At 50.4% G+C, this 22876-nt stretch overlaps 1 protein-coding gene across 1 annotated transcript in view; it reads right to left on the reverse strand.

The window, feature by feature from the left end:
• Window positions 1–22876, reverse strand: part of NUP210 (nucleoporin 210) — a 1233892-nt gene that overhangs the window by 308629 nt on the left and 902387 nt on the right. The window contains exon 29 of the mRNA XM_069643978.1: window positions 22437–22528. Within this exon, the coding sequence (XP_069500079.1) occupies window positions 22437–22528 (92 nt within the window). The remainder of the gene's footprint in view (window positions 1–22436; window positions 22529–22876) is intronic.

A 22876-nucleotide genomic window follows, 5' to 3' on the forward strand; every position in this document is an offset into this window, starting at 1 on the left:
CTGGATGGTAGCGCTGCATGTCTCCTCCCAGCGCATGAGTATGATCGGTGAGTGGGCACCCCCGCCTGTGGCCATGGCCTCCTGACGATTGCTGGCCAAGATGTTGCGGACCCTGAGGCGGAGGCCAGCCCACCTTTTCTTGCAGTCTTTGACTGCGTGGGGTGGTGCCGACTGCAGACACCTTGCGGGCTACCTCCTCCCATATCTCATTCTTCCTCTGTTGCACCTCCCTTTGAGGTTATGGGTGTTGATCTCATCAGCATGGGCAGCAAGGGTGTCTGCCAACATGTTCAATTCCTCATCAGAGAAACGCTTCTTGCGCAGGCGGGGGTTGGTTTTTCGTGTTGCCTTAGACATGTTCTTTTCAATGGCCCTGGTTTGGGAGGATTGCAATGGATTGTGTTTTTTTTTAAATCAATTTTTATTGGTTTTTAACGGTAACAGAGAGCTTTTAGAACATGTAAACATTCGGGCCGATGCCCCACATAACTCAAAAATCTAAACATTGTTCCCTGAAGTTTTCTTCCCCTCTCCTTCCTCCTCCCTCCCCTCTCCCCCCTGGTCCATTGTCTCTGGTCACAAGAACAAACTGATCATAACACGTCTCTTTGGGCAACTCCAACCAGGCCCTCAGCCGTCGGTGGTTGACCGACTCCCCCGGGTCTAGTGCCAGGTATTACTTGCTAGGAGTGGTTTCGGGCCGGGTCGTAGGCCCCTGGGAATCGCTGGGTGTTTCCTCCGTGTGGCCGAACACCTCCATGAACTGCAACCAGTCCGTCTATCTGGGTACATGGGCCCTCTATTGCCGCTGTGAGTCTTTCCATGAAATAAATGTCCTTGGCCACCGCTACCCACTCTCTTCTCGTGGGAAGGGCGGCCCTCTTCCAAGTCCTGACTCAAGCTGCTCGAGCTGCCAAGAGACGCGAGTGTGTCAGGTTCGGGAGTCTTTCCCAGTGTTCATCTTGTGGATAGGTCCCCTCTCCCGCCTCCCTTATCCAACTTAGGACTTCTGACCAGTAAGCTTGAACCTTCTTGCATGACCACACATGTGCCAGTAGTTGGCTTTTTCTCCACATCCGTGCCAATATACCAAGTCCACGTCTGGAAACATCTTGGAGAGAGTGATCGGATCATACTGCCACCTATGAAGAAGTTTGATAGGGTGTGTCTTATATTGGCAGGAGATGGATGTCTTGAATGCCCTACTACAAATGCGTCCCCAGAGGCCATCCCCTATTCCACAGCCCAGGTCCCTTTCCCATTTCCTTCTGAGGCTTTTGGTTGTTCCGTCACATGGGATCATGAGGGCTCCATAAAGGTGGGAGATGAGTCCTTTCATTTCGATGTGCGAGTCTAAGATTTTTTCGACAGGGGTGAGCTTTCTTTGTATACATGGTTTTAGTTTTGGTTTCATTAGGACGCCCTTGAGTCGTAAGTATAGGAGTGGGGAGAGACTACCGATTCCCAAAGCTTCCTCCAGCTCCTGAATAGATATGAAGGTGTCTTCCCTCACCAACTGTCCGACTCTAGCTAGACCAGCATCGAACCAGGATTGGTAGTGTTCATGGCCTAGGATCTCCTCTAGGACTAGCGTGGACCAGATGTGGCTCAGTGGCGAGGGCCATGTAGTCACCTGCTCTCTTGGGCCCTTTCCTGCCAGTGCTTTCCACATGGTTCTTTTTGGTAACTTCTTCAGTGGAACCCATAACCATTCGCCTACTGTGACTGGGTGCAGGTAAAGGTTTTCGAGATAGACACATTGTTTGTTGGGGTCCTCCCTGAGATGTGGGGCGAGCGCCCAGAGTTGAGCCGCTCTATGGTATGTTCGCAGGTCTGGGAGGGCTACTCCCTCTCTTTCCTTGGGGAGGGTGAGAGTCTCATATCCAATTCTGGGTCTCTGGCCCTGCCATATGAATTTGGTAATTCGCTTTTTGGCTTCACTAAGTTAGGATTCCGGGGCCTCCAGCGGCAACATCTGGAAAACGTACAACACCCTGGGGAGGAGGTTCATCTTTATGGCGTTTATTCTTCCCATCCATGAGATTTTCCCCTTCGCCCAGCCCTCCATGTTCCTAAAGAGTTTGTCGAAGAGAGCGGGGTAGTTCGCCTGGCTCAGGTCCTCGTCGGGCCTTACAATTTGAATCCCCAAGTATTTTATACCGTCAGTGCAAAGTTGGAGACCCAGGGGGATCAGTTCGGTCAGGTTCCCCTCAGGAACTGGAGCAGAAGGAAAAATCATCGACTTGCTTATGTTTACACTGAAGCCTGAGAAGAAACCAAACTGCTCGATGACCTGCATGGCGGCTGGGACCGATCGTGCTGGTTCCCTCAGGTGTAGCAGAATATCATCTGCATAGAGACAGAGTTTGAAGGTACGGTCCCCTATGTCTATACCCCGTACCATCTGGGAGCCTCTAGGGTATTCTGCAAGAATCTCCATGGTCAGCGAACAGGAGAGGGGGCAACCCTGCCTAGTCCCTCTTTGAAGTCCAAAAATGCGTGACAAGTGGCCATTGACCGTGACTCTAGCTGATGGGGCTGCGTATAGGGCCTTAATTGCTCGTCTGAGCCCCGCCCCAAAACCCAGCTTCTTAAGTACCCCGTGCAAGAACCCCCAGTCCACACGGTCAAACACTTTTTCGGCGTCAATGCACACTACGACCGGGTTATCCCCTTTGGGTGCCACCACCCTCATAACATGGAGGGCCTTGCAAAGGGTGTCCGCCCCCTGCCTCCCCTGTATAAAGCCCACCTGGTCGGAGTGGATTAGCCCCAGCATATGGCCATCGATCCTCATAGCGATGATCCTGGTGAAAGGTTTTGCATCCACATTCAGGAGAGAGATTGGTCTATAGGAGCGACAGTGTGCCGGGTTCTTCCCCTCCTTCGGAATCACAGTGATTAGTGCTTTGCCAAATGATGGGGGTGCCCTCCCTGTGGTCATGATGTTGGAAAATAGGCTTGCCAGAAATCCTGCCAGGAGGCCCAAGAAGGCCTTGTAGAAGCCTGCGGTGTACCCATCTTCTCCCAGGGCCCTTCCTAGCTTGAGGCCTGATATTGCCTCAAGTACCTCCTCCTCTGTTATTGGGGCATCCAGGACGGCAGCCTCTGGGGCCTGAAGGGTGGGGAGGGTAACCCCGTGGAGGTACACATCTAGCATTTCCTTCTCTGCCACCCCCTCCCTCCCATATAGGGTTTCGTAGAAGCCAGCGAACTTTTCCGCTATGCCCTTAGGATCTGATGTTTCTCCCTCTTCCCCGCTCACGATTCTTGTCACCCATCTCTCAGCCTGCTGACCTCGAAGTTTGGCTGCCAACATTGCGTGGGCCTTGTCGCCTTTTCATAAAATCTTAGGCGTAGTTGTTGGAGTCCCGCTACCGTTTTGCCCATCTCTAGGTCTGTCAATTCCTGCCTCTTGCAATTCCCAGGTCCCTCTCCATCTCCGCCTCCCCCTTCCGACCTCTCAAGTATGAGAATCTCAGACCTCCCTTTTTTTGGAAGCCCCTTCACTGATCAACCTGCCCCTCCAGGTTGCCTTCGCCGCCTCCCATACTATCTCCCGGGCGACTTGCCCGGTGTCGTTTAGCTCAAAGTAGTCTCTGATGGCCTTTGTCATCTCTTCTTTAAAGACCGCGTCCCTAAGAAGGAAATCGTTCCATCTCCAAAGGGATTCCCTGGGTTTTAGGCCCGATCTGCTAGTGTCAAACCAGACCAGGTCGTGGTCTGACCAGCTGACTGGGCGGATCTCGGAAGCCTCTACTCTGCTCATGTACTGGTGCCCCGTGAATAGGTAATCTATTCTTGACCTTGTGCCGTGAACCGCGGAGAAAAAGTTGTATCCCTCATCCATTGGGTGGAACTCCCTCTATATGTCCATCAATCCCTGTTCCCACATGAGGTCTCGGAGCCCTCCGTTTGGTCGACCCCATCCACCACCTGGAGGAGAGGTCTTAACACTATTGTCCAACTCTCGATCAGCCCACATATTGAAGTCCCCCCCAAAAAGAGGAGTCCTTCCGCTCTGGCCAACACCTCTCCCAGGACTTCTTGAATTAATCCCACCTGTCCCACGTTAGGGCAGTATACGGTGGCTAGGGTGATTCTAGCGTTATATAGGTTGCCTATTACTACCATGGCTCTCCAGTCCTCCCTTCCCCATCAGGTTACCTCAGTCAGCTTGTGGTTCTTTTGCAGTATAATCCCGACACCCCCTCTCTTGGTGTGGCCGGATGCCCAGAAGGTCTGACCCACGTGGGATCCCGGGATGGCCCTCTCCTCCCCCTTAATCGTTCTGGTCTCCTGTACAAAGAGGATATCAATTCTCACATTTTTCATTTCCCTCCCCAAGAGAGAGCGCTTTGTTGGGGAGTTAAGCCCCTTAACATTGAGGGAGCCTGTTCTAAGGGTTTCGGCCCAGCCCTTCCTCTCATTGTCTGTCATTGGTTCCTGGCCTTGTGCTCATCTTTACCCTGGTATTGTGGGAGTTGCCCGGTTCCCTTTTGGAGCGGATGAGGTCTGGACCTGAGGGCACCTGTCCCACCCCCTTCCACCCCCCAACTTCCTCCCTTCCCCCTTCAGGACGCCTGCCAACGGGCAAGTCACCAGGATGAGTGAGTATCCATACACCGCAGGTCTCTCCCTGAACTCTGTGTCCCCGGCCGGGGTTGCAAAAATCGTGTCCAGGCCTTCCCAGGTGGAAGGACTTGATTCACCTCGTCCTCCCCAGCCACCGACGTGGGGGTATTTGGTTTCCTGAATTTTCTTCTGCCCGTTGTCTTCTTCTTTGTGGACCAGGGGCCTTCAGGTTGTATCCGGGGTTCTGGCCACACTTGTGTACCTTCTTTGTTCCCCTCCTTGGGCATGTCGCCCTTGAGTACTCGGAGAATCTGCAGGGCCTCTTTGCCGCTAGTCACCCTGTAATCTACACCCGTTCGTTCGAAGGCGAGGGCGAATGGAAACGACCATCTATATCTTATATCCTGGCTAGTAAGCCACTGGGTGAGTGGGCGACACTCTTCTGCGGGTGAGCGTGAGGGTGGAGAGGTCTTAATAGATCTTGATTGTGTCGCCATCGAAGCTAAAGCTCTCGAGTCTTTTTGCCTTTTCCAGGACCTCCATTTTCTCTCTGTACCTGAGGAATCGCACCACAATAGATCTTGGGCCCCCTCCTCCGCCTCCTCCACCTCTATGTGCTCTCTCCAGCTGGACTTCCTTGCCCCCTTCTAATGTGAAGAGTTGGTTGATCAGACCCTGGACCTTCCTCCCCACAGCGGCAGCCGTCTCCCCTCTTTGCTGGGTCACACCCATTATGCGTAGGTTGTTTCGGCGTTCGCTGTTTTCGAGGTCATCCATCTTCAGAATTATGTCCTCCTCCCTCATTTCAAGGTCTGTTAGCTTAGCCTCATATTTCATGTCCAACAGGTCTGTCTGGAGGTGGTTGTTCTCCATTTATTCCTCCAAGGTGTCCACTCGCCCTCTAAGGTCCACTATGGAGGCCTGTATGTCAGTGCGAATAGCCTTGATTTCCTGAAGGATGTCCTTAAGGTCGTCCTTCATTAGCGCTGCAGAGGGTGGGGGGGGGGGGGTCACTGCCTAAAGGCATGGTGGCACCACAGGCCTCACTCAGGGTTATTTGTGAGCGGCGGAAGCGTTGGAGGGAGACAATTGCCCCAGTGGCTGTGGACCTCTCCAGGATGTTGCTCTTTCGGCGCCTCTTAGTGTAGTGCTTTAAACGGAGCAGGCTCCCCAGGGTCACCGGGTCCAGCAGGGGGTCGCAGCCCCTCCCCGTGGTCCAGGTGACAAATGTCCTGCTATTCGCTTTGCTAATGTGCAGGGGGGGGGGGCACTGGGCCTCCAGTGAATGAGGCCTTTGCTTGTGTGGTGTTGTAGGCCTTTGCTATGTAGGCTGGAGGAAACGAGGCACTGATGGTGGGGTGGGTGCCGCTCTGTATCTCCTTTCTGTTTTAAGGGGAGGTGTGGGGGGGTGGGGGGTTATGGCCCCAGGAGAGTTTCAGGGGGGTTCCTCAGTGTTCCGCTTCCCCCTTGGTCTCCTCACCTCCTCTGCATTGTCGTCTTCGGTGCAGGCCGGCACTCTAGGCCCAGGCTCCTCCTCCTGCTGATGACAGCACGTGCAGGCGGCCCGCCGGCCTCCTCACTCGGGGTGGGCCGGGGGACTCCCCCACCGGTCAGATGAGGGGCTCTTCAGGACACCCCCCCGTGCCCTCCACTGTACTTGGGCAACGGCTTGATGGAAGCGGGTGGGACGGGGCCCGGGCTGGGCCTCGTGCGCAGGGGAGCCCTGCACTCGGACTCCAGAAGTGTTCGAAGGGCACGGGGGAAGTGCCCCGACCCCACTGGGCCCACCGTGGCCTCACTGGGAGGCCGATGGCACGGCGGCACGAGGCGTACCCGGGGGGCTCCGGTGCTCGATGATCCAAGGTCTCCGCTGGTCACCAGTCAGGCGGCTTTGGTCGGGGCACGAGTTGGGAGGCTCCCCCCTCAGGTCTGGTGGGCTGGCGATGGTGAACTCCTCTCGCCTGCTCGGGTGTGTCGCCTATGGGTGGATGGGGTTACTCGGGATCTTTGTCTTTACAGGGTTCAGAACTCCCCCAGTCCCCTATGGGGCCATGGATGCGGTTGCGCCAACACCCGCGCAAATTCTCCAGGCGCGTCCAGCGGCTGCGGTCTCCGACACCCCGGGCCCCACCACGGTCCTCGAGGGGGTCAATGGCACAAGTCGGGGTCCTGTGCACAGGGTTTCGAGCATAGGCTGAGAGCAGCCGATGAAATCGTTCTGGGCGCCTTCCCCAGGGACCCCGGTCCTGAGCTATGTTGGGCTCTGTCCCCAGGTTCACATTCTCGGAGGGGCGGACCACCCTGGCCGAGGGTTCTCTCCGGTTTCGCCAACTAATCCTGACCGGGGATTGGAAAAGCTCTCTAGGCCCAGCGGTGCAGGAGGAGCGTGAGCTTTACACGTCTGGCATAGCCACCGGCGCATTTCCCGTTCCGACGCAATGACGTTACTTCCGGATCCGGTATTATGAGCCCGGTATTTACATGGTGTTATTACCGGGTCGGTATTAAGGGGTGCCTCCTAGGCGGAAGCGGTATCGGCATGTCCCATGATGCCGCTATCGGGGGGTTGGAGGGCCTTTAGCGGCATGGCGGTATGGCCATTACCAGCATGGGGGTTTGCGTGTGCTTGCGCACTCGTAATCAGCCGCTATTAGCTGCGTCAAACGAGCACGGATCTGCTACTTCCTCCATGCCGGTAATGTCCCCGTTTTTAGCGCACTTCTCGTAATGAGGCCCGTAGTGTCCAGCTTTGACAATTTTTCAGCAGAGGACACCCTGCATTGATGGCGACGAGTCCATGTACCCTGAAGGCCTCCGCCAAGGGTGAGGTCATCAGATATTATAAGTAGCACGCACAACGCCCATTGCCTCAGTTCTGTTTTTCCCTCCTTGTGTAGCAGATATATCCATAAAGCGGGCCTGACCGTACTCAGCCTTGTTGGAACGAAAGCTGTAATAGCATGGGAAATTCTACAAAGGGGTAGGTTGGGAGTGGAATGAGGAATCCATTGGAGGAACATCCAGTCGAAAGAACGTTATCAGGGGTAAGTAACTTGTTCTTCGAATGGATTGTGTCCTCCAACGTATTCCTCATCCCTGACAGACTCCCAAAGCAGTATTCACGATTGGAGGAGGGTGAAACATTTTTTAAAGGGCAGAGTAAAGCACTGCCTTACCAAAAGCAACATCCTGAGCATGGGAAGTATCCAGGGAAAGATGCTTATTAAACGTGTGTATTGATGACCATGTTGCAGCATCACAGATGTTTTTAATAGGGACACCCCTTTGTAGGGCTGTCGAAGTGGCCATGGCTCTGTTGGAATGAGCATGCAAGGACCCTAAGGAGGGTCACTGCTGGTCAATCTATAGCATTCATAAATAGTGTGGATGACCCACCTAGACAAGGTCTGTTTAGAAACAGCCTGGCCTAGCTTGTGTCCTGTATACCCCACAAAGAGCTGGTCCTCCACTCTCACTTTGGACATTCTATAAATATAAAAGTGTAATGCTCTTGGGGTCCAACCTATGGAGCCTTTCCTCTTCTGGAGGAGGATAGACGGCTGGTAGCACAATTTTCTGACTTAAGTTAAAGTCCGAAACTACCTTAAGTAGGAAGGAGGGTCTTACCCTCAACACAACCCTGTCCTTGTGGAATGTAGTAAAGGGTGGCTTGGAAGAAAGTGCCTGCAACTCGCTCACTCTACATGCAGATGTTACAGCAACCAATAGTGTAGTCTTAAAGGTCAACAACCTGAACGGACATGAGTGCAATGGTTCAAATGGAGCACCAATCAGAAAGACCAAGTTAAGGTCCCAAACCGGAACTTGAAAGCCAATGGCGGGAATACATTGGTGAGCCCTTTCAGAAACTGAGTAACCAGTGGAATCTTGAAATAAGAGTATCCCTCGGATGAACACTTAAAGATAGAGAGCGCTGCTAGGTAACCTTTCATGGTTCCCACTTGAAGACCCTTGTGTGCTAATGAAAGTAAAAAGGATAGAACATCCGGAGTCGAACACTGAAAAGGATTAGCATTCTTTTCTCTGCACCAGTCGCAAAACGTATTCCAACGGTACAGAGAATTAGTTGCTGGCCGCCTGGCCGAAAGCAGAACCTCTATCACGTCGTCCGGGAGGTTGCATTCCTTATATCTCAACCTTTCAGAAACCATGCTGAAGGTTGAGAGTTTTGACCTCTGGATGGAGAACCCGACCGTCCTCTCGCGAGAGAAGATCCTCTCTTTGTGGAAGGCGTATCAGAGTACAGATGGATGTCCAAAAGCTCTGGGTACCACAGTCTCCTGGCCCAATCTGGTGCAATGAGGATCATGTGGGTCCCAAACAGTCTTAACCTCCTGAGAACTTGAGGAATGACAGAGACTGGAGGAAACGCATCCAGTAGCGGAAATTCCCAATCCACCACGAACGCCCCTCCTAGGAGCTCCTCTCGGGGGATATTCCCTTGAGCAGTACTACTCGCACTTCCAGTTGGCACCAGTCGTGAACAGATCCACTTGAGGGGTTCCCCAAAGGGTGAAGATCTCTTGAAGTTCCCACTCGTGAAAGACTGACTCTGCCTGCTCAGAGCATCCACTGCTGTGTTCTCCTCTCCGGCCAGATGAACTGCCACTAAGGAGATAACTTCTTGAATTGCCCAGTACCACAGCTGCATTGCTTCTCTGCACAGTGTTAGTGACCCTATGCCTCCTCTCTTGTTGAGGTAATGTATGGCCACCGTGTTGTCCGTCATTATCAGGCCATTTTTCCCCGTACAGATGGCAGAAAAGCCTTCAGTGCTAGCCAGATTGCTCTCAGCTCCAAAAGAGTGATGTGTAGTTTGGACTCCGATGGAGACAAACGACCACTGACAGTCAGATCGTTGGCGTGAGCTCCTCACCCTGCGAGTGCGGCGTCCGTCACTACAGTCATCTCCGGCCATGGTTGCCAAAGGTCTTCTCCCTTCATTAGATTTTCCTTGCAGGCCCACCACAGAAGATCCTGTGAGACTTGACCGGAATCTGAAGGAGATCCGAAATCTTTCCTGAGAATTTGGACCATTGTGTTCCAAGAGCCCATTGAAGGGATCTCATTCTCAGGCGTGCCTCTGGCACCAGAAAAATACAGGATGCCATGAGGCCGAGCAACCTCAAGAATTTGAAGGTGGGAAGACTCTGGGCATCTGGAATTTGGTTACCATCTGTAGAATGTCTTGAGCCCTCACTCTGGGTGGCGAGCACTTTCCCAAGGATGTGTCTAAAACAGCCCTGATGTACTGGAGCTGTTGGGAAGTTGTCATATGGGACTACTTGAAATTGAGTGAGAAGCCCAGTCTGTGAAGGGTGTGGCAGGTAACGTTGAGATGATCCACGGCTAGTTCGGGAGAATGCGCCCTGATCCGCCAATCATCCAGAAAGGTGTAGACGTGACTCCCCCCCCTCTCCTGAGATGCGCTGCCACCACCACCATAAGTTTGGTGAAAACCCTTGGGCGGAGGTCAACCTGAACGGCAGGAATCTAAACTGATAATGCAAGCCGCCAACGGAAAACCTCAGGTATTTCCTGTGCTTCAGATGGATTGGCACATGAAAATAATCATCCTGAAGGTCCAATGACACCAACCAATCCTGAAGTTGGAGGGCCTGAAAGATCTGAGAAAGAGTGACGATCTTGAATTTGTCCTTCCTGAGGAACTTGTTCAAGTATCAAGTCCAAGATGGGTCTCAGTCCCCCGTCCTTTTTGGGAATCAAAAAATATGGGGAATACCAACACTTGTAAATTAATGATGTGTCAGAGAGAGGCCATGAGGTCTACCGAATTTACGAACTGCTGATGTCCACAGCAGGGAAGGAGGCGAGTCAGTTGAGACGGGACTGGGAAGAGGAAGCCAGGGAACCCATGAGTGATGGGGTGTGGGTGAGAGTACAGAGATACCACAACAAAGTGACCAGTAACGCGAGGTTGCAACAAATCCAGTTATATGTCACCCATAGAGCATATATGACCCCTCCGAAGATTGCAAGGTTTAAGAACGCAGGAACACAAACATGCCCTAAATGTGGAGTAGGAGAATGCGGGACTGGTACATTGTTCTGAGCATGCCCGGAAATAAGGAGATTCTGGGGGGAGGTGGCTCATCTTTTGGCCGAGAAGGGGATTAGTCTGGAGGTGTAATCTGTCGGCATGCATGGTGGGGGGTTCCCTATGCCACGTAAATTGAAACATGTGGTAAATTCAAAGACCTGGTTTAAATACTTGCTAAGCACAGAATCACCATGAGCTGAAAAACAAGTAACAGACCCAAAGTAGAAGTGTGGTTGCACGACCTTCAGAAATGGGCAGGTGTGAAGCGAAGCAGTTAATAGAGGGGGAGATGAAGAAGCAGAGACATTGGTAGCTTGGAGGTACTTAGTAGACACACGGTCTGGGTCTGCCCAGACTTGCCTAGAAGACGAGGGCTCCTCGGAGGGAGTGGAACAAGGGGTGTCCTCAGATAGGGAGATGGAAGGCTGTGATGTTGGATAGAGGGGGGGTAACGGGGAGGCGGTGGACACAGCAAGAAAGTACACATGAGACTTGAAATATATAATTGCTGTTCACTGTCCGGTTCTTTACGGTTGTTTTTGTTTGTTGAAATGAATACAAATTGTTTAAAAAAAACAACCAAAAAAAATACCTTGTCCCTCTCCTTACAGGCACTCGTTCTATAGCGCCTATCTCTAGCAGGGTCAATATTTCCTGGAAAAGGAGCGGGTTCAGAAACCTCAAAGAGTGATTCCCCAGTGGATTGGTCTGAGGCTCCTTTATAAAAGGAAGGCAGTAACCATGGGCAATTGTTTCCAGAGCCCAAGCATCTGAAGTAATATCTCACCATTCTTCTAGATGCTGAGACCGTCTGCCCCCCACTGGTGAGCTGTGAAAAGACCTTGGAGCAGTTTTGAAGCGGCTGCTGTAGAGGCCAATGGTAAATGGGCTGCTGCTTTACCTGGCTTGGCACCTCTCCCTCGTCCACCACGAGGAAACTTACGTTGGCCTCTTTGACTGGCCATTCCTCTCGCCCTTCCAAATGACGAGTAGTAGTGAAAAGATCTACCCTCCACTGCTGTCTGCTAGAACGATAAAAGGCTAAGGTTGCCGAACAGCTGCGCCTAAAGAATTAGCGGCTGCTTTAGAGTTCTGCAACTTCTCAAGGCTCTCATCAGCCTTGCTGCCAGAAAGATGAGACCCGTCAAATAGCATGTTCAGGCCCCGACTCCTGCAACCACGCAAACTTGCGTACCACGGTGCTCGTAGCCATGGATCTGCTTACGCTATCTGCAGAATCCAACCCAGACTGAAGGGACTCACACTTGGCTTTCTCGTCCTCCTCAATAGCTAGGAAGCCATCCCTTACTTCCCCTTCGGGAATATGCTCTGCTGCCATAGATATGCACTCCCACAGAGTGTATGAAAATGTAGCCAATGCACAAGTGGAGTTGGTCGACTTCAACGCCATACTCCCAGCAGAAAATACCTTATGTGCCCATCCATCCGTGCGCTTATCATCCCTATCAGGAGGGTTGGCAGGGTACGCTGCCTGTTTAGCCGTGGCTGCATGGACGACCAGACTCTCGGGAGTGGGGCGAGTTTCCAGGTAGCCAGGGTCACTACTGGAGGGGTGGCGTTTCCTTGTAAGAGACTTGTTCACCGCAGGATTAGTCTCCGGGGTTTCCCAATTCTTGGCCACCCTTTTTTGCAGAGCCACATGAACAGTAAAACAGGATCCGTAGGTGGACCCTTGTCCAAAATGTCCGTAACATCATCCTGATCATAAAGCACAAGAGGTCTCGACCAGCCCAGATATTCCACAACTCTCGACATAAATTGCCTGTAAGAGGAATCAGCATGCTCCCCTGGGTCGGGTTTGCCGAACTCCAGCTCAGGAGAAGTGTCTATACCACTAGAATTATGCAAGGGCTCACAGGGGTTCTGTATCCTACTCTCCTCTGAAATGAGGCATTCAGGTAGATTAGGGGTCCCAAACTTGAGACCAAAAGGGGCATCATCCTCATCCGTAGGTTCCTCCTCCTCAAAAATGGAAGTGAGGGACTTAAAAAAATCAGTTTTCGGTAGAGGGGTACACATTTTCTCAGGTGTAGTACCCAGAGGCTCCAAAGTCGTCGACTTAGACTTAGTAGCCACCTTTTTCAGAGGTTCAACAGTCACAGGTATCTGTGCTGGTAAAATTGGCACAGACAATTCCAATGGTGTTGGTGTCGAAGGCATCGATGGTCTGACCGGGGTGGAGGACCCGATAGGCACAATCAACTGGCGTGGCGCCGATGGCTTACAAGGTTTCGATGGTGTCGAAGACCTTGATCTCTCTGCACGTCCCGATTGATCCTTAGAAACCTTGTCCGTACGGGACCACAAGGGTTCCTGATGTTGATCATGCCATTTACCAGGACTCGAGGGTGCGCAAGTATCCGGCTGAGACTGATCCCTGCCGGCTTCCACAGAAGGCGCAGACGCAGCTTTGACCGGTTTTAAAAAAATCTTAAGCATCTCCACATTGAATGCTTCCCATTATGCCCGGGTCAATTTCTTGGACAGGCATCTCACCCTCTCGGGGGTGCCGTCTGAGGAAGACGATGAGTTGGGTGTTTCCCGGCGGTGCCTTCTCATCGAATACTTCTATGAGGACGAATGGCGGGAACCACTCCTGGACATTGAACACTTGGCCTTCTTTCTCCGAGAAGAGTCCCCTCTCAACTCATCGGTCGAAGGCCCAGCAGGTTGCGACTTATGGAGCGTGGACACCTTGCATACCTTGAGCTTCACCTTTTGTTCCCTCAAGGCCTCCCCGGTCATCGACTGACAATTGGAGCAGGTATCAGTGTCATGGCCCTCGCCGAGGCACCACAGGCAGACTCGATGCGGGTCCGTGATAGACATCTTGGAGCCGCAGTCCCGGCATTTCTTGAATCCGGATCGAGGAGTTGGTGTAGAAGACGAAGACATAACGAAAACTTTAATAGCAAATACTTCAGAAGTATGAGGCGTGCAGTTTCACGAAGCAAACACATTTGTGGAAAAACTGAGCTGAGGCAACGGGCGCAGTGTGTGCTACTTATAACATCCAATGACGTCACCCTCGACAAAAGCCTTCCAGGGACGTCAACTCGCAGTCATCGACACAGGGCACCCTCTGGCGAAAGATTTCCAAAGCAGCCGAAGCTGGACACAACATGTCGAAGGATCTTAGGACAGCCACCATAATAGTTATACCCAAGGAAGGTAAACCACCAGACAAGTGCAACTCGTACAGACCGATCTCCCTCATCAACGGGGAGGCAAAAATCCTGCCCAACGTGCTGGCCTCGCGCCTGCAGCGAGTTGTAACTTCCCTAATACAACCTGATCAGTGCAGCTTTATGCCCAGAAGATCCACGAGAATGAACATACGAAGATTACATCTGGCAATCGAAAGCATGCAAGCATCTCGATTGCCCTTGGCACTATTAGCAATAGATTTCGAAAAGGCATTTGATTTGGTTTACTGGGAAGCAGTGTGGGAGATATTGTACAAGATGGGATTTGGTGAAAGTTCCTAGGTTGGGTACAACTTCTATATAACTCTCCAATGGCTAGAACCAGAGTGAATGGCTGGACATCACGACCCTTGAAACTAGGGGGAGGGACACGGCAGGGCAGCCCCCTATCTGTGTTAATCTTCGCACTGGCAATGAAGCCCTTGGCAGTTCTGCTGCGAGACGTCGCGGACATGGAGCGGCTTCCCCGGCCCGTCGGGATGAGAAGACTGGGTATCTCTTTGCACGGATGACCTACTCCTGTACCTCAAAAGCCCTCCTATTGCATACCCCATGGTGACAACTCCTGAAACAGTATGAAGCCTTTAGCGGCCTCAGAGCAAACTGGGCCAAATCAATCCTTTTTCCACTCAACGAATTGACGGAAAGTGTCCCGGGGGATTGCCCGTACAGAGTGGAACAGATTCACTTCCGATATTTAGGTATCCGAGTCTCAAAAGACTTTGCAGACTATACATTGACAACCTGCAATCAATTATAGACAGGTTTACAAGAGATGTCCAGCACTGGATGTGCCTACCCTTGACCCTTTTGGGACGGGCTGCATTGTTCAAAATGCTAACGCTTCCCCGTTTCCTGTACGTCCTGCAGAATGCCCCACTACATATCCCGACCTGAGCGTTTCAATTAATAGACAGCATACTTCGGAAATTTCTTTGGGGTGGTGGGTAACCGAGGATGGCACTTCAAACACTCCAGAGATCTATCTGGGAAGGCAGTATTGGCCTTCCTAGCCTACAAACATACTACTGGTCGAGTCAGATGTCTGTGGTTAATGACGTACTTCATATAGACGCATCGCTACCACATGTGAGAGCATCAATGACCATGCGTTTGTATCAGAAGACCTCAGCATCTCTACCCCCCCCCCAAGGATATCACAGACCCCCCCGGATCTGGGCAGAGGTGCACACTTTCATAGGCTGGGACAATAAAGTGACGCCACTGCAACCGCGATAGGAGAATGGGAACCTCCCCAAGGTTGATAAATTCCCGAAATGGCCGAGCTGGGTAGCTAATAACATAGCAAAGGTGGGGGTTGTGGTTCTGGACGGAAACATAATTTCCTTTGAAGACCTAGCGTCGAAATTTAGTCTGCCCAAATCGGAGCGGTATCACTACACGCAGATCAGACATGCACTACGACGGCATCTACCAGCACTATCCAACATTCCGGGTAGAACACATTAAATCGAAAGTCACTACAGTGAAGTAAAGTGCTATCACCTCCTTTGCCACCCCGAATTAGCAAAATTGAAAACCAAGTGGGAAAATGAGGTGGGGAATATTACACCCGAAGACTGGGCAACGGTTTTAATGTACTCACGCGAGACAGCCATATCAGCCAAGCTGCATCTAGTCCAACTGAAAATCCTACACAGAATTCATTACCCCAGTCGCCCTCTATCGCTGGGGCAAGATCACAGAACCCAACTGCCTGCAATGTAGGAGCGAGGAAGGAACCTTTTTTCACATACTTCGGGGCTGCCCCCACCTACAGAACTTCTGGCAGCAGTGCTGCAACATACTGACAAGAGTTCTGAACCGAGCCATCCCCCGGGATCTCAGAATGCTATTGTTGGGGGTGGAGGGTGCTGTTAAAATGTCCCGATATGAAAAGCTCTGTTTTTCAACTGCCACCGTGGTAATTAAGCGGAACATTGCCAGATTGTGGGGCTTCCCAGTGTTGCCTGACATCGAACAATGGATAACAGACATCCAGATATGCATAACCATGGAACGAAGAGTCTATAGGGCGCGAGGATGCCCAGAGAAACGAGACTAAATTGGGCAATCATGGGAGGATGCTATGCGAACTAAGATAAGAACAGAGGCAGATGGTACACGTTGGTAAAGATGAAATGAACGCAGAACTAGTTGTGCCTCGTGCTATGTGTGAGAACCCGTAGAACCCGATGTTGATATTAGCAATGATTTTCTTTTTGTGTGTGTTTTAACTCATGTTGGAGTATGTCATTGTCTTGTTTGTACAATATCAATAGAAATGTGTTACAAAAAAGAAGAAAAAAAAAGGTGATGAATACATTCGAAATTACATTTTACTACTACACACAATAATCATCTTCTGAATCCAAGTTAGATAAAAAAAAGGCTGCCAAATATTTCTTGACATAATTGATTCAAAAGATGTTATTAGTTAAAGACTTGAATACACACATGTATTATGATATGTTTCAATGAATCAGACAGAAAATATGCTAGCTATTATGCAACAGAAATGTTGTTCAAACGGAACAGAGGTCCAACAAGGCTGAAACATGTCTGGGGCACCCTCCCCTCGCTTAAGTGGAAGACAGCACAGTCCACCTGTGTTCTTTAGTCACACGAGACAGTGCTGCATGCCCCTCAGCAGCGTCCTCTCCCCTGCAATATACTTTTGTTTGTTTGTATGCAGAGCGGTTTGGCTTTGCAACAAACTGCCAGATGAGAGACGGCAGGACTCAGAAGTGAGCTCCGCCGCTTCTCATTACTGTGCTGACAGCGTAGTCACGCTGACTGACAGGAAAGGAGGCCACACCGGAAAGTCAGCGTGTTCACAGTGCGCAGACACACAACATGAACACGCTGACAGGAAAGGGGTACTCTCCGGTCAGACATTGGTCCTCATTACGAGTCCGGCAGTAGCCGTGCCGGTAAAACCGGCAGGCTGCCGCCGGCCTCGTGGGGATTTACCCGCGCTGGACTTGCTGGAATTACCGGGGCATTACAGCCCCGGTGGTCGTGTAATCCCAGCATTGGCATTTCGTTACTCCCCATTCCCGTGGAGTCCCATAGAACTCCATGGGAATGGGGACCGCAGAAACACCGGCACCATGCGGTAATGGTGCCTGTGTTTCCACGTCCGTCGGCGGCCGGTGGATTTACGCACACCAGATCAGACCTGGCGGGTGGGATGCCACACGGCCACAGAACTCGTAGTTAGCCGGTCCGGAAATGGGTGCTGGTACAGTTTTACCGGCACCGTTAAATCCGGACCGGCTAACTTTTTGATGAGGCCCATTGTGTCTATGTGCCGGCGGTGGGAGGGAATCCGGTCCTCCAGTGTCTGCACTGGCTCATATGAAGTGCGAATGGAGGTATGTGTTTTGTTTTAAAATTAAGTGTGTGTGTGTATATATATATATATATATATATATATGATACATTACTCACCGTAATCGTATTTCTGATGCTTGTATCTGCGCTTAGATTCACATGCTGTGCATAGGCCGACATCTAGTGGAAGCTGCGGAGTATTACAGTTTGTTTTTCGAAACTCGAAAATGGGCGTCGACACAGGGCGTGCCAGTAATACTATCCCTAGTGTGACGTCCACTGTACCCAAGATCCCTCACGCGTCTAGGATCCTCAGATTGTATTTTTTCTGACATGAGGTAGCATGAGGAGTAGCGCGAGTACAGATAATCCAAGCAGATAGATAGAAAGGTAAGACTACAAGCAACCATGCGCCTTCTCTCAGAGGGGAGGAAGGGTGGGTCGCATGTGAATCTAAGCAGATACAAGCATAAGAAATACGATTACAGTGAGTAATGTATCCCTTCTGAGGCTTGTGGAATCTGCTTAGATCACATGCTGTGCATAGATTAGCGAGCAGTACCTGAAGAAGGAGGTGGGATGTGAGAAGGGTCATGAGCAAATAAGTGTCTTAGAACCGCTTGTCCCACTTGCGTATCTGCCTTGGAATGGGTGTCAATGCAGTAATGCTGAGTAAAAGTGTGAATAGAGCTCCAAGTAGCTGCTTTGCAAATGGTGTCAAGGGGTACATTTGCAATGAAAGCCAGAGTGGCCCCAATGCCTCTAGTAGAGTGGGCTCTTGGCGTGAAAGGCAGAGTTCTTTCAGAGAGTGAGTAACACAGCTGGATACAGTTAATAATCCACTTCGAGATGGCACCTTTAGAGACGCGATCCCCCTCTCTGCCTATAGCTACGGAGACAAACAGTTGATCTGTCTTCCTTAGCGGTCTGGTTTTATTTACATAGTAGAGGACCGCCCTACGCACATCTAGGGTGTGTAGTTTCACCTCAGCCGAGCTTTGAGGGTCCTGGAAGAAAGCCGGAAGCTTGATGTACTGGTTTATGTGGAATTCAGATATAAAAACTTAGGTGAGAACATAGGGTGTGTGCGTAAAACCAGTTTGTCTTTATGGACAGTAAAGAAGGGATCCTGCACTGACAGAGCCTGAATTTCACTGACCCTTCTTATAGAAGTAATCGCTACTAAGAAGGCTGTTTTATAAGTCAGGTGTTTGAGACTGCTTTTATGCATGGGCTCGAAAGGGGGGCCCATGAGCTTAGATAGCACCACATTAAGGTCCCACCCTGGAGGTGGGTTTGAAATAGGAGGGTGAAGTCTCTTTACTCCTTCCATGAAGGCTTTAACTACTGGTACTTTCCACCACGAGACCTTGTTATGGGAAGTGGTGTATGCCGACAGGGCTACCAGGTGCACTTTCATTGAGTTAAAAACCAATCCTGCATCTAGCAGTTGGAGCATGTATGTAACAATAGTGGAAAGAGTACAATCAACTGGGTTGATTTGTCTACTCTGGCACCAGATAACGAATCTCTTCCACTTGTCAAAGTAGCAGTGCCTTGTGTTTGGTTTCCTAGATTTCTTTAGGATGTCCATACACCTCTGTGGTAAATTGAGATGTCCAAACTCTATGACCTCAGGAGCCATGCTGCCAGGTTCATTGAGTTGGGTTGCTGATGCACTGTTTGACCTTGGTGCTGGGACAGTAGGTTGTACCAGCCCGGATGTTTGATGGGCTTGCACACCGTCATCCTGCGTAGGTGTGGGAACCACGGTTGTCTTGCCCACATGGGAGCAACTAGGACAAGCGTCATCGACTCTCTGTTCATCTTGTTGACCACCTTCCTGATGAGAGGAGTTTCGTGGAAAAGCGTACGCAAACATCCCTGACCAGTTCATCCACAGGGCGTTTCCCTGGGAGTCTGGTTGGGGGAACCTGGATGCAAATCCTGGGCATTGTCTGTTTTCGCTTGTGGCGAATAAGTCTATAGTGGGGAAACCCCACTGAGAGAAGATATCTTCTACGACCTCTCTGTGTAGAACCCATTCGTGTTCCTCTGGGAGGGAGTCTCTGCTCAGAGCATCCGCTAGGGAATTGAGCTCCCCTGGAACATGTTGCGATGACAGGAAGATGTTCCGTCTGGGTGCCCATATCCAGATTTTCTGGGCAAGCTTGGACAGATTTGGCGAACAAGTCCCTCCTTGCTTGTTGAGGTAGAACATGGCTGTCATGCTGTCCGTCCGGATTTGCACTGACAGGTTTAGTAGGCAGGGCTCGAACGCTTGAAGCGCTCTGAATACTGCCAGAAGCTCTAGCAGGTTCATATGGTTCTTGGCCACTGAGGGAGACCAGAGACCCTGAGCTGTGTGGTGGAGATGGTGAGCTCCCCACCCCGTCAGACATGCATCGGTAGTGACTACTGCCTGTACTTCGGGATCGTAAAAGGGTTTCCCCTGTGCAAGATTCTCTCTTGTCCACCAGTGAAGGCTTTGTACTAGTGTTGGCGAAACGACCACTAGATCTTCCCACTGACCACTTGCCTGAGACCACTGTTTCGCCAACCATTCCTGCATGGGACGCATGCGCAGGCGCGTGTGGGGGACCAGGTAAATACATGATGCCATCATGCCCAGCAAACGCATTGCTTTGCGTACTGTTATTTGGTGACCGGACTGATATTGCGGAATTTGCAGTAGTATATTCCGAATTCTTTCCTCTGAAGGAAATGTCAACCCCTCTTGAGTATCTAGGATTGGCCCTAGGAACTGTTTGGAGGTGCTTGCCACCAGGCTTGACTTTTTCTCGTTGATTGAGAAGCCTAATTCGTGGAGGAGGTCGATAGTCTTTTGAATGTTTGTTCTGCAAATTACTGGGGTTTCCCCCGTTATGAGCCAGTCACCCAGATAAGGGTACACCGGGATTGCCTCCCTGCGTAGGTGTGCAGCCGCCACCGCCAGTACCTTGGTGAATACCCTTGGTGCCGAAGCTATCCCGAAGGGCAGTAGCTTGAACTGGTAGTGCTGCCTGTCCACCTTGAAGCGCAAGTACCTTCTGTGCGCTGGGAACATGGAAATATGAAAATAGGCATCTTTCATATCCAAGGTTGCCATGTAATCCCCTTTTTAGGAGAGGGATTACCTCTTGTAGCGTAGTCATACGAAACTTTTGGGGCTTGACATACTTGTTGGCAGGCCGTAAATCCAATACTGGGCGCATTGTCAAATCTTTTTTTGGCACAATGAAGTAAGTTGAATAAATACCCTTGTTTACCTGGTGTCCCGGGACGAGTTCTATCGCGTCCTTTGCTAGCAGATTGGCGATCTCCTCCAGGAGAATCTTCTGATGTTCTAAAGTGTGTACTCTTTGTCATGGAGGATGGTTCCAGGGACGCTGCAGTAGTTCTATACAGTACCCTGCGAATACTGTTGACAGCACCCATCTGTCTGATGTGATCCCTTCCCAAGCCTGGGTGAAGTTGGAAATGCGTCCCCCTACTGGGGTTGCGTGAGAAGGGACCCTGAACTGAGCGTCACTGCTTTGGTGGAGGCGTGCCACCTCCTCTACTGGGGCTGCCTCTGCCTTTACCACGTCCTCTCCTATTACCCCTGCCGTAACCCTGGGTAGACTGTTGGCTGTTGTTGCTCCACTGTGTACCCTGCCCCTGGGAATAGTTTGATCCTCTCTGGGAATTTTGGCCGTGTGGGCGACGAAAATTATCATTCCCTCTCTGGTTAGGGGGTTTATTGGTTAACTGGCCAAGGGACTGGAGTGTCTCATATTCGTCCTTGGCATTCTTTAGCGCGTCCTCGACCGCCTTACCAAACAGATCGGCTTCCACCGGTTTGTCCAACAATGATGCCTGGGTTTCTGCCTTAAAACCAGACCGCCGTAACCACGCATGTCTCTTGATAACAGTACCTTCTGCTATCAATAAATTAGTGTTTCAGCTCTTTGCTGGCTGCTCGTTTCGTGATAATCGGCAGCTTTTAACGCCTGGCTGTATTTCTTTGTCTCCATTATTATGTAGGTTCTAAGGAATGGGAACTCCACCCCCCCCTCCCCACAACTGTCATGTTGAAATGGGCCCCCACTCATCTGCAGGGAAGCCTAGGTAAAGAAAACAAATGTTACCAGGTGGCTAGACTGGCCTACATTTAACGTTGGCCAGTCTAGCCGGCAATAACACATATGGTGCACATCCAGTCTGGATATACTTTCTGTGGCATGGTATTTTTTACAGGCTGTGAGTCCTTATATGGTAATACTGGCATATATTGGCACTGCATGGACATGTATGGGAACAGGGAACAGCCAGCATGAAAACGTTTTTATACTGGCATATGTTTTGGGCAAAGGCGGAATGAAATGCATTGAAAAAAAAGCTCCAGTGCATGGTTTGTGAATTGCATCTATTGAATTTTTCCATGTGCTACCATGCAAAACCAATTAAAAACGGTATGGCTTATTAAGCAATTTTTCAAGAAAGTGCTGTAAACCCATTTAAAAAAAAGACATTTGGGGCATGAAACCCTCTGAAGCACCGTTTGTTTGGTTTGGGCTCCCCCACTGTGCTCGGTCAATCCACATAATTGGTGCAAACATTTAAGCCTCTCCAGTTCAGAAATTCATCAGCCGTCACTGAACATCTACCTGTCACTGTGTAGGATGTGTGTTTTAATGCGCACACAGGGGCAAGGCGCTCCCTAATGCGGACGTCATGCACCGCACACCGTCCCGGCATCCTATACATATTTATGCATATGACAAAAGAAAAAGATTAGTCTGGAATAAATTTGTCATCAGTATAGAGATCAATTTGCTGTCAGAACAATGAACCAAATGAGTGTTCCTCCACACATACTCAAGGGAAGATTTCTCACGCCGCCTGTTAACGGCACTAATGCTGCTCCGTGCAAAGAAATCATGAGGGGGCCTCACCACATTTTTTGCCTCGACCCTCACCACGCCTTTTGACAGCCCTGGATTTGTATATGGCTGGACCCCTTTTGCAATGGCGCAGATGGTCTTACAGTGTTGTGGAAGGTTGCCCAGAGCAGTGCCAGTGGTTCAGACAGAGAAACCATAATTACCAGAGAGATGGGAGTGGTTGTCTCAAACTGGAAGAAACATAACTTCAACTGGCACGCCACCTTTCATCTGTTGGCAACAATTTGGGGTTATTTAGAATGTTAAATTAAATTGAAGAAACTACATTACCGGTTTGTTTGAAGTTTTATAAATGAGTTTGGCGCCATTAATATCTGTTCTCCTTCCACCTCAGGATTAAGCAGTGACAGTTTTTCAAACACCTGAAAAATATATGAAAACACATTACTTTCAAGTTCATTGATTAAGAGTGAAGCATTTAATCAAAGTATCTGAAATTACCCAAAGCTACAATCAGTGCAACGGATAAGAAAGTTCAATGTATTGGTATCAAAGTATTGGTTATTAATAAATCTACAAAACTACAAGACTTTAGTAACAAGCAATACACACAGGCAGAAGATATTTAATTATTTATAGGCTTTCGTACCATGCTACATGTCACGTTCTCTCACCTCCGATCACAAGTAAACAGTTTGCACTACATTGTCCTTGAAAAGAAGTAAACCTTGAGACCAGATTGATGTCCATTTCGCTGGAGAAAGGGAGGT

This window comes from Ambystoma mexicanum, chromosome 2p (assembly GCF_040938575.1).
Source record: "Ambystoma mexicanum isolate Mex_15411 chromosome 2p, UKY_AmexF1_1, whole genome shotgun sequence".
Taxonomy (NCBI): Eukaryota; Metazoa; Chordata; class Amphibia; order Caudata; family Ambystomatidae; genus Ambystoma; species Ambystoma mexicanum.